This window comes from Ambystoma mexicanum, chromosome 9 (assembly GCF_040938575.1).
Source record: "Ambystoma mexicanum isolate Mex_15411 chromosome 9, UKY_AmexF1_1, whole genome shotgun sequence".
Classification (NCBI taxonomy): domain Eukaryota; kingdom Metazoa; phylum Chordata; class Amphibia; order Caudata; family Ambystomatidae; genus Ambystoma; species Ambystoma mexicanum.
The window spans coordinates 1,501,965,687-1,501,980,655 of record NC_090931.1 but is presented as its reverse complement, the minus strand read 5'-3'; the positions used below and the strand labels follow the sequence as shown (position 1 = coordinate 1,501,980,655).

Genomic DNA, 14,969 nt, shown 5'->3' with positions numbered 1-14,969 from the left:
CTGTGCCACTTTTTTCCAGATAACTGGCAGGTGGCATAACCCCTGCAGTGACCTTCTACTTGCACCCCCATCTTGGGCCAGTAGAAGTGCATGGCTAAACTTTGCTTGGTTCTCTTGATGCCAAAGTGACCAGCAAGGAGGTCTTCATGAGCCAGCTGCAAGAGGAAGGGTCTTACATGAAGTTGAAGCACCAATCTCCTATGGTCTCCTTCTGTAGACTCTGAAGGCTCACTGTAGAGGTGTCCACCTTCCCAATGAATCCTGTGCTTCCCAGGAGGTTCACCTTCAAGCTCGGAGCAGACCTGTCTCCTTAGGCCTTCCAAAGATGGGCACTCACGTTGGCCCTCACTAAACTCAACCCTATCAGGACCACCTTCAATCAATAAACTTTGGAGTTCAGGATGGTCATGTGAATTAAGAATTTCAGGCAACACCTCTTCCTTGTCAGGTTCAGGTGTTTGGCCAACTACCTCCACCTCAGTGGTAGGTGAGTTAGGGGGAATGTGTTCTTTCCCTCTCGTCTTTTTTGACTCCTTTAGCCGTGGGTTTCCCCTTTGGCTTGGACTTTGCCTTGGTCTTGGCCAAAGCAGCCCGTGTTTGTGACCTTGCGCATGGTCTTTCTGCTGTGTCACCCACACAACCTAAATCTCTGAGATCATTCCCCAGCAGGACCTTACCTGGGACTTGCCTCTATATGCTTACTGGAATCCTGACCATAGTACCATTGATAGTAAGATTTACAGGCATTACTCGGAACTTGAGAGGGGGGCCATCAACTAACTTGGCGGGCATCAGGGGAGGTCTGGCAAGCTCCTCTGGGTTTACCAAAGTGGAACACAGTTCTGCTGGCCCCACTATCCCCAAGGGCAGCAGTATCTACTCCACCGATTACCATACTGTCCTTAAAGTAGTACTTGGTATTGTCTGGAATGCTATCATAAGCCTCTGAGACTTTAGGCTGCAGGGACCCGGGGAAACTAGGACTACCTCCGCTTCTATGCCACTGCAGAAGGAAGTAAGTAAGAACGGACCACGCTCTTACACATGCAGTGCTTCCGCAATCAGGCCTGCACCTCTTAAAATAACAGGCAGCGCACACTGCAGGCAAAGTTGAACTTTCTTTATTCCTCCTTAACACGTATCTGAACTCCCAACTGGGAAACACCTTCCCTTCCCTCATCCCGCCCCCTCCCGAATCCAACTTCACTTCCCTCCAACAGTTAGGCCCCAAACATGGACCACCCACACAACAATGCGGGAGGGCGCGTAGTTCGGCACATCCATATGCCATTTATTTAACATTAACAGTCACATAGGTTGTGGGGTTAGTAGGTTCAGCTAATTACTTACTGTCCTCATCGGCCTATTGGGCCTTCTTATTTAGCCTAATGTGGATTGCAGTTTTTGACGACTTCAAAAACGAATAGTTCTATTATAGCAATATTTGTGTGGAAATTCAGAGTACGCATAAAAAAGTTGAAGAGAAAATGGAGGATGAAGGAGAAAAGGCAGGCCTATAGAAGAACTGCTCACACATGCATGTGAACTTTCTACACAGATGGGTGGGTTGGAGCAAATAGTGAGGGCCCCTGGGCGCGTTCACTTTTTTAAATGAGTGAACCCAAGTGCAAGGCGAAAAGTTGTTTCTGTGCTGTGCAGGGCTGGTGGGCAACAGTGGGCGTGGCGGTGGGCGGAGTCTTCAGTGGATGTGGGCGGGGCGTTGTGTGACGAAAATCTCAGGGTTTTTCTTTTTGAAATGTAGGCAAGCCAAGAATACACATGTTGCTGTTGCAACTAAAATCAAAATAGGAAAAACAATCCCACCGGCACCTAAATACACCTGGCGCTTCGAAACGAGATGTATAAGCGCCTTATAAGTATACAATAAATAAATAAATGCCTGCCCGTGCACCCGCCATGCTCTCTCTAAGCACGTACACGTCGTACGTCGGAAACGTCCTACTTTATAGCATATTAAAGGCATTTCAGAAAGTGTCGGCACAGTTTTAAACAAACACACAATGCTATCGGGTCTCATAGGGACTTTAATTGAGTGTGTTATTGATAATGAAAGCACCACAAGCCCCCCCTTTGCCGAAAGCTCAGTTTCCAGCAGCAGCAGCTGCAGGTGAGTGCCTGCATCCGGCCCATGGGAGTGAATATTATTGGCATTTCTCTTAGCCTCCATCACCTCAGGTCACTCTCACCCCTGAGGTGTCATGTTAGTGAGCGGAGCTGGAAGTGCAGGTTGCAGTGAGAGGCTGCAGCTGCCATTCCTTGCATTGCGCTCATCACATGTTCAAATGAAACATTGTAAGGGCGTGACTTTCTAAATGACACGGAGCCGCCTGTTGTGGCTGTTGGTATTGTAGACACAGTAGCTGCTCCGAAGCTCATTTACGGTATAGGACAGTTCCAGTGCCTGCTCTGAGTCATGATTCCCAGGGCCAATGACTGCAGATCCGGTACTTTCTCTGGCTCTAATGACCCTTCTGTGGATAATAACCTGAGGTGTAGAATACCTACTCAGTAGCATGCTGTGGGCATTTACAGATGTTATGTCACCTTGGTGGGCGCAACTACATTAACTTCAGGCCCCACTTGTTAGAGAATCCTGGCTACGCCTCTGGTAATAACTGCAGGCACAGTGTATGTTCTAGGTCTAATGGCTGCACCCCGGCTAATAGCAGCAGAGGCTACCTTCCTTAACGCTAATGGTTAAGACCCATTACATCCTGATTGGAGCAAATGTGTGCAGACACAATGCCTGCTCATCAGCTACATCTGACAGTACCTGCCCTGGGGCAAATAATTACAGACACAGTACCGGATCTGGGCTAACGAATCCAGGCACAGTATTTGTATTTATTTTGCATTTGTTAGGCACTTGTACAACAAGTACATTGTGTTTCAAAGCGCCCACAGGGCAACAGGGAGGGAACATGGGATATAAAAGAATTAATAGACTGGAGGATAAAGACGAACCTACCAGGCCTTGTGCGCATTCAGAGCATGCAAGTGCAGAAAGGGGCGTGGGGTAAGTGCTGCAGTACCCATGCTCATGAGTGAGCAGCAGGTGTAAGTGCCCAGTGTAGGAAGTGCTAGGGAACTATCAGCTGTAATACATAAGTGCAGGCTTACAATGGCAAAGGCCACGGAGTGCCCAGGCAAGTGCTGTGGCTAATGATGTTTGATAGAGTTCCTGCTAATCTGTTACATATGACAGAATACCTACCCTGGGGCTTATAACCACAGACACAATACCTAGTCTGCGAGAATGATGGCATGCACAGTATGTACTCTGGGGCCAACTATTCCACTCACAGTATTTGCTCAGGAGCTAATGGTATTTAACACAATACCTGCTCATGAGCAAATCTGGGGTTAATGACTGCAGACACAGTAAAAACCCCATGCACCCTTTCCTTCCTGTGTGGCCTTTCCCATTCCAAATTCCGCTCTGACACCTGAAACCACACTCTCTGAAATGAACGTACAGCGTAAAGAAGTGATCAGCAGGGATAAACCATTGTGCCACGATATTCTAAATGTGTTTGGTGCAACTGATTAGATGGTCACTTCACTTGTGCCAAAAAGGTGGTGAACCGTGTTCAAAGGACATTTAAATGTGTGCATCATAGTTGTGCACATTGAGCTGCTCTTTTTCCGCCAAATGCAAAACTGCGCAACACAGAGGGTGGAAAGGGGATTCTGGTAATTTTCAAGTAAATTCCTAATTTTCAAAAGAGGTGCCCTTTTCAAAGCACAGGAGGAAAAATGTCCCTGTGCCTATTTGGAACCGGTGCAGAGGGATATAAAATGTATGGGAAGGTCACTTCTGATCCTCTCATGCAATGAGTGAGTGAATGCTGTGTGTGAATAAGCGCATGAATGTTGAGGCAAAGAATGTGTGCGTGCTTGTGCTGGGCCATCAAACTGATTCTAGCTGGTAAGGTCAGGACAGGAACAATGCACTTAAAAAAAAATGTATTTTATTAGCATTTCCAACAGAAAGAAAACATGTAACTCTGTAGATGGCTCACGGTCCCAAGTTTCTGTGAGTGGCCAGCTCTCTCGCCAGCCGGTGTACAGGCCCTTGCACTGTTTGAGGAACCCCCCCGCCCCATAGTCCTCACCTCCCCTAGAAACTTCAGCCATACCTCCTCCCAGCTTCCTGTGAAGGCGTCCTCCCCAAGTGGAGTGAGTACACGCACCAACCCCAGCAATCTCATTAAGTCTGAGAGAAACCTTTGGTGATCCCCTTGAATCAAATAGGTCACCCACTCCAGTGCCACGAAAGTCCAGATTTTACTAACCCATTTGTGTTCTGTGGGGCCAGCTGTTTGTTTCAATTTTTGTGCCACCACAAGCTTTGCTGCCAATAACAGGATGACGTATGTCTTTCTTTGGGCTTTTGAGGGTAGATTTTCCAGAACGCCGCCCATTCAAAGGATGACCATCCCTATGTTGTCCAGCATCTGATTCCCAAAAATACTATTCATTGCTGTATGGATCATAGCCCGATAAGCCTATACGACTGGGAATTCCCAACAGATAGGCTTCCAATATTCCAGTTCCCCACATACCATCCAGCAGAGCGCTGGCGCAGTTGGGTAGAATGTATGTAGGTCTTCTGGGGTGAGATGCCAATGGACCATTATCTTAACCCACGTCTCCTGTATCTGGGTGGCCTGCGTGAGCTTGGGGATATCTACCGATAACTGAGTTCAAAGTTCCCCCTCCAGCGGCTGACCTACTGCACTTTCCCGCTGCTCCATATAGTGCCTTGCCTGGCTCCTTGCCCCTTCTGCTATACTCCCCTATAACTCTCCTACCAAATGCCTGTCCCCCTTCTGCTATACTCCCCTATAACTCTCCTACCAAATGCCTGTCCCCATGTCCATTATTACAAACCAGTCAAAGGGTGTGAGATCCCTGGTGGCCGCTCACCTGACCATTGCGTTCGTAAACGTAGTGATACCTCTCCCCCAGATCTAGCCCGAAGTCCTGCTTGCACTGTGGAAAGGATTCAATGTCCTGACCCGAGAATATATCACAGTTTGTGGCACCCTGCAGCCTCCCACCCATGAAGGCACTCCTTTCCATACCCGGTGTGAACTTGGGATTCCTAAACAGCTATGTTAGCAGGGAGGGGAAGGTGGTCAAGTTCACCCTTTGCACCAGCTCATCCCATGAATCCCTCACAAGGGCTCCTATCCTGCTACAGTACATGTTTGCAGGTCTATCCTCCTTGGGTCGCCACAACACCTCGTCCAGCGGCGAGCCCACCACCGCTTTGTCCATTCGGCACCAGACCTTCCCGTGATCGCTCCTGGATCACTCTGATTTGAGCCGCATGAAAATGGAGGCAGAGGTTTGGCACTCCCAGCCCTCCCTTGCTTCTGGGAGACATTAGCATCTGTATAGCTGCCCTGGGTCTCTTGTGGTTCCAAAAGAACGGCCCCACATGTTTTTGAAGGGTCCTGAAGAAACCTTGGTGAAACCCCACTGGCAGAGCCTTGAAATAGTACAGTTTTATTGGCAAAATCCCAATTTTAAGTACATTTAGCCTCCCCACCGAGGATATTACTGAGGGCACCCATTCCGCCAGCATCCTGTGCAGCCTTCCCGCTAAAGATGGGTAGTTAGCATGGTAAGGAGCACCCAGAGAACCAGTAATCTGGACCCCCCAAATATCTAATACGAGTTTCTGCCCCTCTATAGGGTACTGTACCCCGCAATTCCTGAACCTTTTCTGAGGGGGCAGTCATGGTTAATAACTCTGACTTGTCGGCACTTATTTTTAACCCTTCCACCTCCCTAAAGAGAAGAAGTTCCTGCGAGATCCCTTGGAATGAGGTTTCTGGTTCCCTGATCAAGAGGAGCATGTCATCAGCAAACGCTGCTCCTCACCACCAAAGGGAATCCCCCTAATATCTGTAGAGGCCCTAATGCAGGCCAAGAGCGGGTACAGGTGGATGGCATAGGAGAGCGGGCAATCCTGCTCAGTGCCTCGTGAGACCTTGATCCTCTGGGAAAGTTGCCAGTTGATTGCCAGGCGTAAGGAGAAGGAGGGAGTTTAGTAGTTAGCTCTTACCATTGAAATTAATTTAGAACCGAATCCCATAACCTCCATGGTATGGAAGAGGAATGGCCATTTAACCTGGTCAAATGCCTTCTCGGCATCCAATGCTAGTATAAGTGCAGGGGTTCTAGATTTATTTACTTTTTTTTAAATGTTATCCGTGGTTTGCCTATGCCTTATAAATCGTGACTGGTAGGGATCAGTTTGTGGAGGAGCTTATCCAGGCATGATGCCAGAACCTTGGTGTAGATCTTTGTGTCTAGATTAATAAGGGCAATTTGCCAGTACGAACTGCAACAACCTTGGCTTCTTCCACTGTTGTGGTGATACACCCCCCCTCAAAAGAGTTGAAGAGCTAGACTAAGCGCAGTGTCGGTACCTTTCTAAAGGTTTTGTAGAAACACCCTGGAAAGCCGTCTGGGCCTGGGGCCTTTCCTGATGGCAAGGCAGCTATAGCCACCATTATTTCTTTGGGAGTAATGTCTCTCTAAAGTTCTTCCCATTCTTGAGGAGTGATCTTAGGGAGAGGGCACCGGGACAGGTATTCCCTTTGTGCTCCATCCTCAGGGGAATCTGATGTGTACAGGGATGAATAATATTCTGTGAACACCGAAATGATGTCCAGTAGACAGTGTTTTCTTTACCCCCAACCCCTGCTTTATTTTAAGGATTGTCCTCAATGCTTCTTTTTTCCCCAATCATCCTTGCTAACAGGCTTTTTGCCTTATTGGCTTTGACATAATACCTCAGTTGGAGGTAGAGCAATAAACGCTCTTCATCTCTAGTCTGCAAAACATCTAATTGGCCCCTATCAGCCGATATTCCCTTTGCAGTGTACTCCGCGCGTTATTTGCCATTTGAACTATTATTAGGATGTGGCTAGGGAACTTCCACCGCCATTGGCCTGGATTGCTCTGACCCATATTTAAGGTCATCGTTATGGGCGCTTGGTCTGACAGGGTGATCCCTCCTAGCTCTATCCCCGCGACCCTACCCAATAGTGACCTTGAAATCCAGACATGATCTATCCTTGAGAAGGATATATGACCATAGCGATAAAATGTCTAGCGCCCCCCCCCCCTTAGTTCCCTCCAGCCATCTACCAATGCCAATTGGGCCATGTGTTCCTTCAAGCAGGCAGATGGCGCCACCTGGTTGTGGAACACCCTTACGCTCCTGTCTTCTCTTGGGTCCGACGCCAGAGTAAAGTCGCCTACCAATATTATCTGCCCTTTGGCAAAAGTCTTCAATTTGGTCAGTGTCGCTTGCAAGAACCCATCTTGCCCCGTATTGGGGCCGTAGATTGCTGCCACTGTGTCCTCCTCTGCCATTGAAAAGAACCTGCCAGATACCTACCCTCTGTGTCCCTCTCTGTAGCTATGACCTGGAATCCTGCGATGTCTCTAATAGCGATTAATACCCCCCGCCCGTCTTCCCTGGGCGGTTGGATTGGAACAGGTGTTGGTACCCCTTGAGTTTCACTTTATGGCCGTCTCGCCTCCGATGTGCATCTCTTGGAGGGCTACAATTCCCGAATTCCCCTGCCCCAAGAATTGTTCCAACTTCCTTCTCTTAACTGGTGAATTAAGCTCCCTGGTGCTTAGGGAGGTCACCCAAAGCACTTCCCTCTTTCCCATGGTCATCTTACCTTGTGGCTCTCACTGAGTGGCTGCCATTGGAATCTCGCACCCCTACACCCCCATACTCCCATTAGCCCTCAGGGCGAGCTCAACCAGCCTGTAACTCCCCCCCGACCCTCCGTCTCTGAAATTGAGTCCTTGTAACAACCCATAGTAAAACTGTGCCGGTCCCCCTAGACCCATGTAGATAAACCAAGACATCCTGTACCTCCCCAGGCATGCAACAACATTCCTTCCTGTAACCCCCCTTTCCCTCAGCATGGCGCTCCTGTGTCGATGGGCGTGTGGGCACCTTCAACTCCTGCTCCCTCGTTGGGGGGGGGGGTTTAACTGGGCCCCTTGGGCCCCGTTTTTATAGCCCCATGTTGAAAACTTTGTCCACTCCCACATGTTCCACTTGAGCGGTTCTCTCGCCCGTCTTTGTTCTTGCCTTAGTGATCCTTCGTTCTCAATCTTCAGGACCCTCGTACCTTCCCTGCAGGTGGTGACCCGATGCTGTTTCCCTTCTCATCATCCTACGCTTCACCAGGGTGTCTGGGCTAGGTCCTGGAATAGCTGAAGTTCTGAGCCATTGTAGCTGATTGATCTGGAAGCAGCCAGCACCTTCTCCTTCTGCCCGTACTTGTGTAAGGCTACCACTATATCTCTAGGTCTGGCCCCTGGCTCTCCCCTCTTTGGCCCAAATCTGTGTATGCATTCCAGCTCTATCCCTGTCTTCCACCTCAGCAGGTCCACCAACATTTGCTGCACCATCGTGCGTTGATCCTTGTCCACCACTGCCTCAGCAGGGCCTTTTGTTCTGAAGTTAGAGCTTCTCGAGCGGTTTTCAAAGTCTTCTCTCTGGATCTGTTTTGTGTGACCCTTACTAATTGCTCTACCAGCTCGTCGATCTTCATTGGGTCCTCTGCGACCTCTTGAATAGTGCTCTCCGCTGTATTGGCCTGCTCCTCTAGTTTCGTTATTTCCCCTTCACCTCTTGCAGCGATTGAGCCAGTTCCGCTCGCATCATGCACAACTGCAATTGAATGGTGTTCGCTATGGCGTAGGGCCTCCTGGGTGACCACTTAATGTGTTGCGGTGCCTGCCAATGCCCCCAAATCCTCTCCTGCCCCAGCTGGTACCTCACTGTCTCTGCGCCAGAGTCTCTGCAGATTACCCTCATGTGGTTTATTCACTGATTTAGGGGCAGCGTGCATATCCTTCCCCTCGTTTCTGGATGTAGTGCGTAAGCAGGTCTGATGGGGGAGCCATACCCCCTCCTCTTCTCCTTGATATCGCCTTTGGACCGCTTCTGGCCACTTTTTCAGGGCATAGGAACCACCTCCCTCTGCTGCTTTGTGGGTCCGTCCTTGACCATGCAGGGGGTGTTGGCACTCCCCTCTAACCATGTGCTATCTCTGCGCAGGTGAGCCACTGTTTATCCTCCTCTGGTTTCAAATGACCCTCCTCCAGGCCCTGGTGCCAGGATCACTCTGCCCTGAGTCCTAATGGCCTCTCCCTTATTCTTCCTTTACCACCACGGATGTAGATGGACACTTTAGCCCTCTGCTCAGGTTCAGGATTGGCCCAGGGAGGCCATGGCCCCACCGGTCACTGTCTCCTATCCGTGGTGCGCCTCTTGCTCCCTTGTCTCCCTTGCTGTGCTTCTGGATGGGTGTGTGCTGGCTAAGGCACTATATGCAGTTCCAAAATGTACCTCAAATCGGTCTCCAGCCACGCCGCCTATAACGCCACAGAACCTCCTCTGGGCCCTTCTCTGCAAAGTGTTGACTTCAAAGCTTGGGCAGGGGCCCTGCTGCAGCGCTCCCTGCTTCTCACTGTCTTTCTGCCCTAAGCTGGTGATCACTGCCTGCACTGGCCAGCCTCTGCCTGTTTGCACCCTTTCCTTGGCCCAGGGTGCGTGCTGACCTGTGATGGCGGCAGGGGGACGTCGAGGCCTCCAGGTCGCCGCCTTCCTGCCTCTTGAATTTCGTTGTGTGGTCCCTCCCGGGCCTCTTGGGCGCTCTTCGCTGTGCAGCTCTCAGCCGTGGGCTATGGGTATGGCCCCTCCGGATACTCCTGATCTCTCTGTTGAGACGCTGCTACTCCAGCACTGGCGCGCTTGGTCCCGCCTTGATCTGGTGGGCCTCCAATATCGCAGACGGCTCCTTCCTGACTGGCTCCTCTGCCGACCTCCATCCAACAGCAGCTGCTTTCCACCACCCTGCCTCGCAGCCTCACTGGGTCCTCGCCTGTGCCAAGTCTCCCTGAGTGGTTCTTCTTGCTCGTGGTGTGCGAGCGTGTCTCTCAGCTCAGCCTGCACCAGCTGCGGACACAGTGCCACCGCACCTCAGACACCTCGGAGACAAAGGCCGCACACGCGACTCTGCCGAAGTCCACCAGCAATCCGGGCTGCTGCACTCCACTACTGCAGCTTAAATCTTTTAGTCGTTGTCTTTTGCCCCGGGGGTGAGAACTCCACGATCACGCTGCTCTCCCCTACACGGCCATCTTGGAATCCCAATCCCGATTCACTTTTTAATGGGTATCCATCATAGATGCCAGTACAACATGCTGTTGATTTTTTAGAAAGGATATTTGATTTTATGTGGCTGCATTGACATTTTGGGGCACTCAAGTCTTGCCATTCTTTGCTGTGGCATGACATTTTTTTTTACTGGGATTCTATGGCAAAGCAAGAAAGTTAAGTGTTGTGTCTAGACTGGCATTTAGAGCATCCAGTCAAGCCATTTCTTACTGTGGTGTGGCTTTTTTTACTGGGAATCACTGGTAAAGCAAACATGAGCATTATTGTGCATCTAGACTCACCTACATTGTGCAATCAGTTTGTACATGTTTTCTTGTTGTGACAAGACATTTTTAAAGACAAACCCAACAGGAGTGTGTGGCAGAGGCATGGTGGGCATGTTTTCTTATATTATCATTACTGGCATTATGTTATGTTAAGTTGATGTGTACCGAGCACTGCTACCACCCAGGGGCAGGCTCCAGGCCCTCACGTGGCTCTGCAGAAAAAGGGGCTGGAGGGGTAAATGGGGGGGACGGGGGGGGAGTGTGAGAGGATGGGTTCAGAACCACGAGGAACTGGCATCTGTGAGTGTTTTTGCTTGTGGTCATTTTTGAGCAGCGTCGCACATTGCAACCCTATGGGTAAGATTCTGTGCCTCGGGTGTGTAGTAGTGTTTTGTGTTGGTGTTTGTGTGGTTATGATTCGTCTGCACTGGTTAGATAGTGTCCATAAGGGATCCAGAGTAACAGGTGGTCGTAGCTGTATGGAAGTCCGGCATCTTGGTGTGTTGCATTTGTGATGGTATTGGCCTATGTGGTTGGGCACATTTTAATGAGGGGGTGGGTTTTGAACCATGGTTTCGCTGTAATCAAAAAGCCCCAGACCAGGAGGTTCTTGAGGCTTGGTAGGAACCTTATGTGGATGGTTATAGCGGTGTGTGAGGCAGGGCTCATCTCAGGCTGAGGCCAGGCGCTTATGGGAGTTAATCTGCATAATCCATCCTTGGTATATCCTTCTCAACCTGGGCTGCAGTTACCCTGTCCTGTTAATAGAGGGCAGCTGTCATAGCAACACGCTGGTCAGTACGGCATTGATGGCGAGGGGACGCTAGCTGTTCCATTACATTGGACTGGCAGCTAGCATTGCCGTTCTGGTTTTCCACCAAGATGGCACCCTCCATCATGCTGTTTCCCTTCAAGGAGGCAGAGGACAGGCTGCACCTTGCATTGCAACCCTTTCTTTCCTGAATGCTTCCGGGTAAGGCGCTTCTACGTGTGTTCCCTTCCCAGACACCCCTGCTATTGCTGTCGTTCTCCCTATCCTCCTTCTGTGTGCCTCCTGGTCCCTGCCTTTATACTCTGTACATGTTATCTTTGGAGCTGCCTTGGAACATTGCTGCCAGTTATCTCATTAGTGGTTTAAATGCCATTTTGGCTTTTGCCCTGAACAAGGCTCAACCATCTGGTTCCCCTTTTGTCATTGGGCACTGTAGTGACTGTTAGGGATCGTTCCTATCTCCTCACACCGTCTCCATACAAAACACAAGGGGACCAGACCATCTCGGAGTGAACCATCTGCTGAAAGAGCACCCTACAAGGGACCATCTCAAGCCACAGGTGAGAGCTTGCAGTGCCTGGCAAACCTTGATGAGATGTATCAATTACAGGAACTTGTCAACACCATTCAAGGCATCACTGCTGAAGTGCAGAACCTTAAAGCTGAGAACGCAACACTACAGCATATGATGACCAACAGAGACTTCCATACTTTTGATTTTCTAGTACAGTATTTCATGTTTCAGGCTGTTGCCTATGCCCCTGACTGTGCAAATATTGGCTATATGATTACTAAAAGGACTGTTAATACCTTGGCTTGGGCAACTCTGTTAGTCACTGCTTCCAGTCCTCTCCTGGCAGACTATACTGCATTTTATACAAGCCTTGAAAGACATTTTTGATTACCCCAAAATAACTTTCTATGCCTATGAAATTCTTCTGGACATCTGACAAGGATCCTTGGATGCTCCCACCTATGTAACCTCATTTAAAAGAACCGCTGTTGAAGCAGGTTGGCCTTAGAGCGCCCAATATGTTATATTCAGAATAGGACTCGATGATGATTTTAAAAGACAAATTGGCTAATGTTGCTCACCCCAACTCTCTTGCTGATTTGATCTCTATGGTTCTACAAATTGAATACTGACGAACTGAATGAAAGGATGAGAAAAGTACTGGGGGAAACTACCCCTGTGCCAGGCAACATCTCTCGCTACCGTCGACAGAACAAGTATCTAAAGAAGAATCTATGCAGGTAGTAGCATCCCACGATCCCCTTACAGCAGTGGAAAGACAAAGACGAATGGAACAAGGTCTTTGTCTTTATTGGTACAAAAGGTAATTTGTTTCTGAATTGCCCTAATGTACCACCACGTAAACCCAGAACTGCAATAGAGGGGACAAGGTTTTTGTGTAGTTCCTCCACTGTTGCTTGCGTTTCTACTAATCCTCTAGACAACCGATTGATGGTTCTTCGTATCATCTTATCGATCAAGAACGGTCCTCCCATTGAGACTCTGGCTCTTTTAGACAGTGGAACCGTGTGTATTTTCATGGATACGCTCTGGGTTGAAGGGAATCTAATCCCCAAGGAAGCCAAATAAGCCCACCAACCCGTTGAAGAGATCCATGGTCGACCCCTTAGTTCAGGCCCCATTATGTAAAGGTCTCTCTAATCTCCATGAAAATCAACCATCATCAAGAGATACTATCCTTTGATCTCATTTGTGCTGCCAATTTTTCCAGTTATCCTGGGCATACCATGGTTACAAAAGCACAATCCACACATCAACTGGGTCACCAATAGTGTACATCTAAATTCCAATGGTTGCATAAAGGCCTGTTATGAAAACCTGTCCAGCGATTCAGATATCACTCATGCACATGACCCAGATTCTAATGCTGTGTCGTCTATCTGTGTCAATTGTGTTCCTCCTGTCTACCACGACTTTCACAGTATATATTTGAGGACAAGATCACCAAGGAACTACCTCCACATAGACCAGAGGATTGTGACATTTGACCTGGTCCCAGGTGCTTCTATTCCATTCGGCTGCATGTACACACTTTCTATACTGGAAAAAGAAAGTGCTTAAGGAGTACCTGTATAACAATGTCTTGTATTTGTATTTTATTTATTTATAAAGCGCAAAGAACCAGGCCCATGGGCAACCGGGCGCATAATCTTGAAGACATGTTACAGCAATTAATTACATTACATTAAGTACATTAATTTACAGAATTAGTTAATTACAAAGAAATTACACACAATATACAGTAATATACCGAGATGTACAGAAAGAGTGCCATAGCAGATTGTAGTGTAAGTACAGTGAGGTGTATAAGCATGGCCTAAAACACACAAGAGTACTAGATAGAGTAAGGGTCTCATAAATCATGGGAGAACAGCCAAGTTTTGGCGTTGTTCTTGAAGGCTTGGAACAATGGTTCAGTTCTGATAGGAGTGGGAAGCTTGTTCCAAAGTTTGGAGGCTAGAACAGGGAAGCTCACCCCACCCGCTTTTTGGAGTTTAAATCTAGGCAACGTGAGGCTGTGAGTTTGGCTGCTCTAATTGGACGTGAGGCGGGCAGACAGGTAAGGTGGGGCTTTGTTGTTAAGACATTTGTGAGTCAAGGCTAGCGTTTTCAGGGCAATTCTTTGTTTTACCGGGAGCCAACATAGGTCCGATCTGACAGAGGAGATATGGGAACGTCTCGGGATGTTTAAGGCTGCCCTTAAGGCATTGTTTTGTACAGTTTGCAGTTTATTGAGGTTAGACTGGCTTGTCCCTAAGTAAAGGGCACTGCAGTAGTCAATTTTGGCCATGACGAGAGTTCTGGTGAGGGTGATGCAATTGGTCGAGTTAAGGAAGGGTCTACCAGCGGTGATAAGCTTGCAAGTATAGGCAGATGCTGACCTAACTGCGTTTGTTTGTCTGTTCAAGGAAAGCGTGGAGTCAAGATAGACGCCTAGGGTCTTGGTGTCTTTGGAGACCTTAATGTCGTTGCCGTCGATGGAGAATGAATTGTAGGTCTGATCTAGTTTGTTAAGCCGATGGTTGGAACCTAGAAGTAGGAGCTCGGTCTTGTCATCGTTAAGGCAGTGTTCATGATGTGCCATCCAAGCCTGAATGACCGAGTAGACATCATTGAGGGCTTTGGTGTCAGCTGTGTAGTCTCCCGTGATAGGAATGAGTATTTGGGTGTCGTCCGCGTAGTTGGTGTAGGCGACACCCAGATAGTCGAGCACATCGAAGAGGGGCTTAGTGAATACGTTATACAACGTAGGGGATACACATGATCCTTGAGGAACGCCACAGTGAATGGGGGAGGGGTCAGCTGAAGCCATAGGTGAGAAGACTCTCATAGATCTATTGCTCAGGAATGAGTGGATACAAGCATTGGCAGAGTCAGAGAAATGGGCTGCGGATTTAAGATGTTGGCATAGTATTTGGTGGTTGACCAAATCAAAAGCCGCAGAAAGATCGAGGAGGAGGAGAAGGGCTAACTTCCCATTGTCCTTTAGTGTATCCATCTGCGTTTTTAAATCAATCAAAGCTGATTCCGTGCCATGTTTAGGGCGGAATCCTGATTGTCTCAAGCCTAGAACATTGTTTAGTTCGAGGTAATCCTGAATCTGCAGGTAAGCTGCACGGTCCAAGATCTTAAGCAAGAATGGGA

General features: G+C 48.7%; 1 protein-coding gene across 2 annotated transcripts in view; it reads left to right on the top strand.

The window, feature by feature from the left end:
* The first annotated feature begins 2,065 nt into the window (after positions 1–2,065).
* Positions 2,066–14,969, top strand: part of LOC138489330 (zinc finger protein 271-like) — a 115,623-nt gene continuing 102,719 nt past the window's right edge. Inside the window, exon 1 of one of the 2 annotated variants that reach the window (XM_069617030.1) lies at positions 2,066–2,128. In XM_069617030.1, the coding sequence (XP_069473131.1) occupies positions 2,068–2,128 (61 nt within the window). In that variant the 5' untranslated portion in view covers positions 2,066–2,067. The remainder of the gene's footprint in view (positions 2,129–14,969) is intronic. The other variant, XM_069617031.1, reaches the window with a different exon arrangement.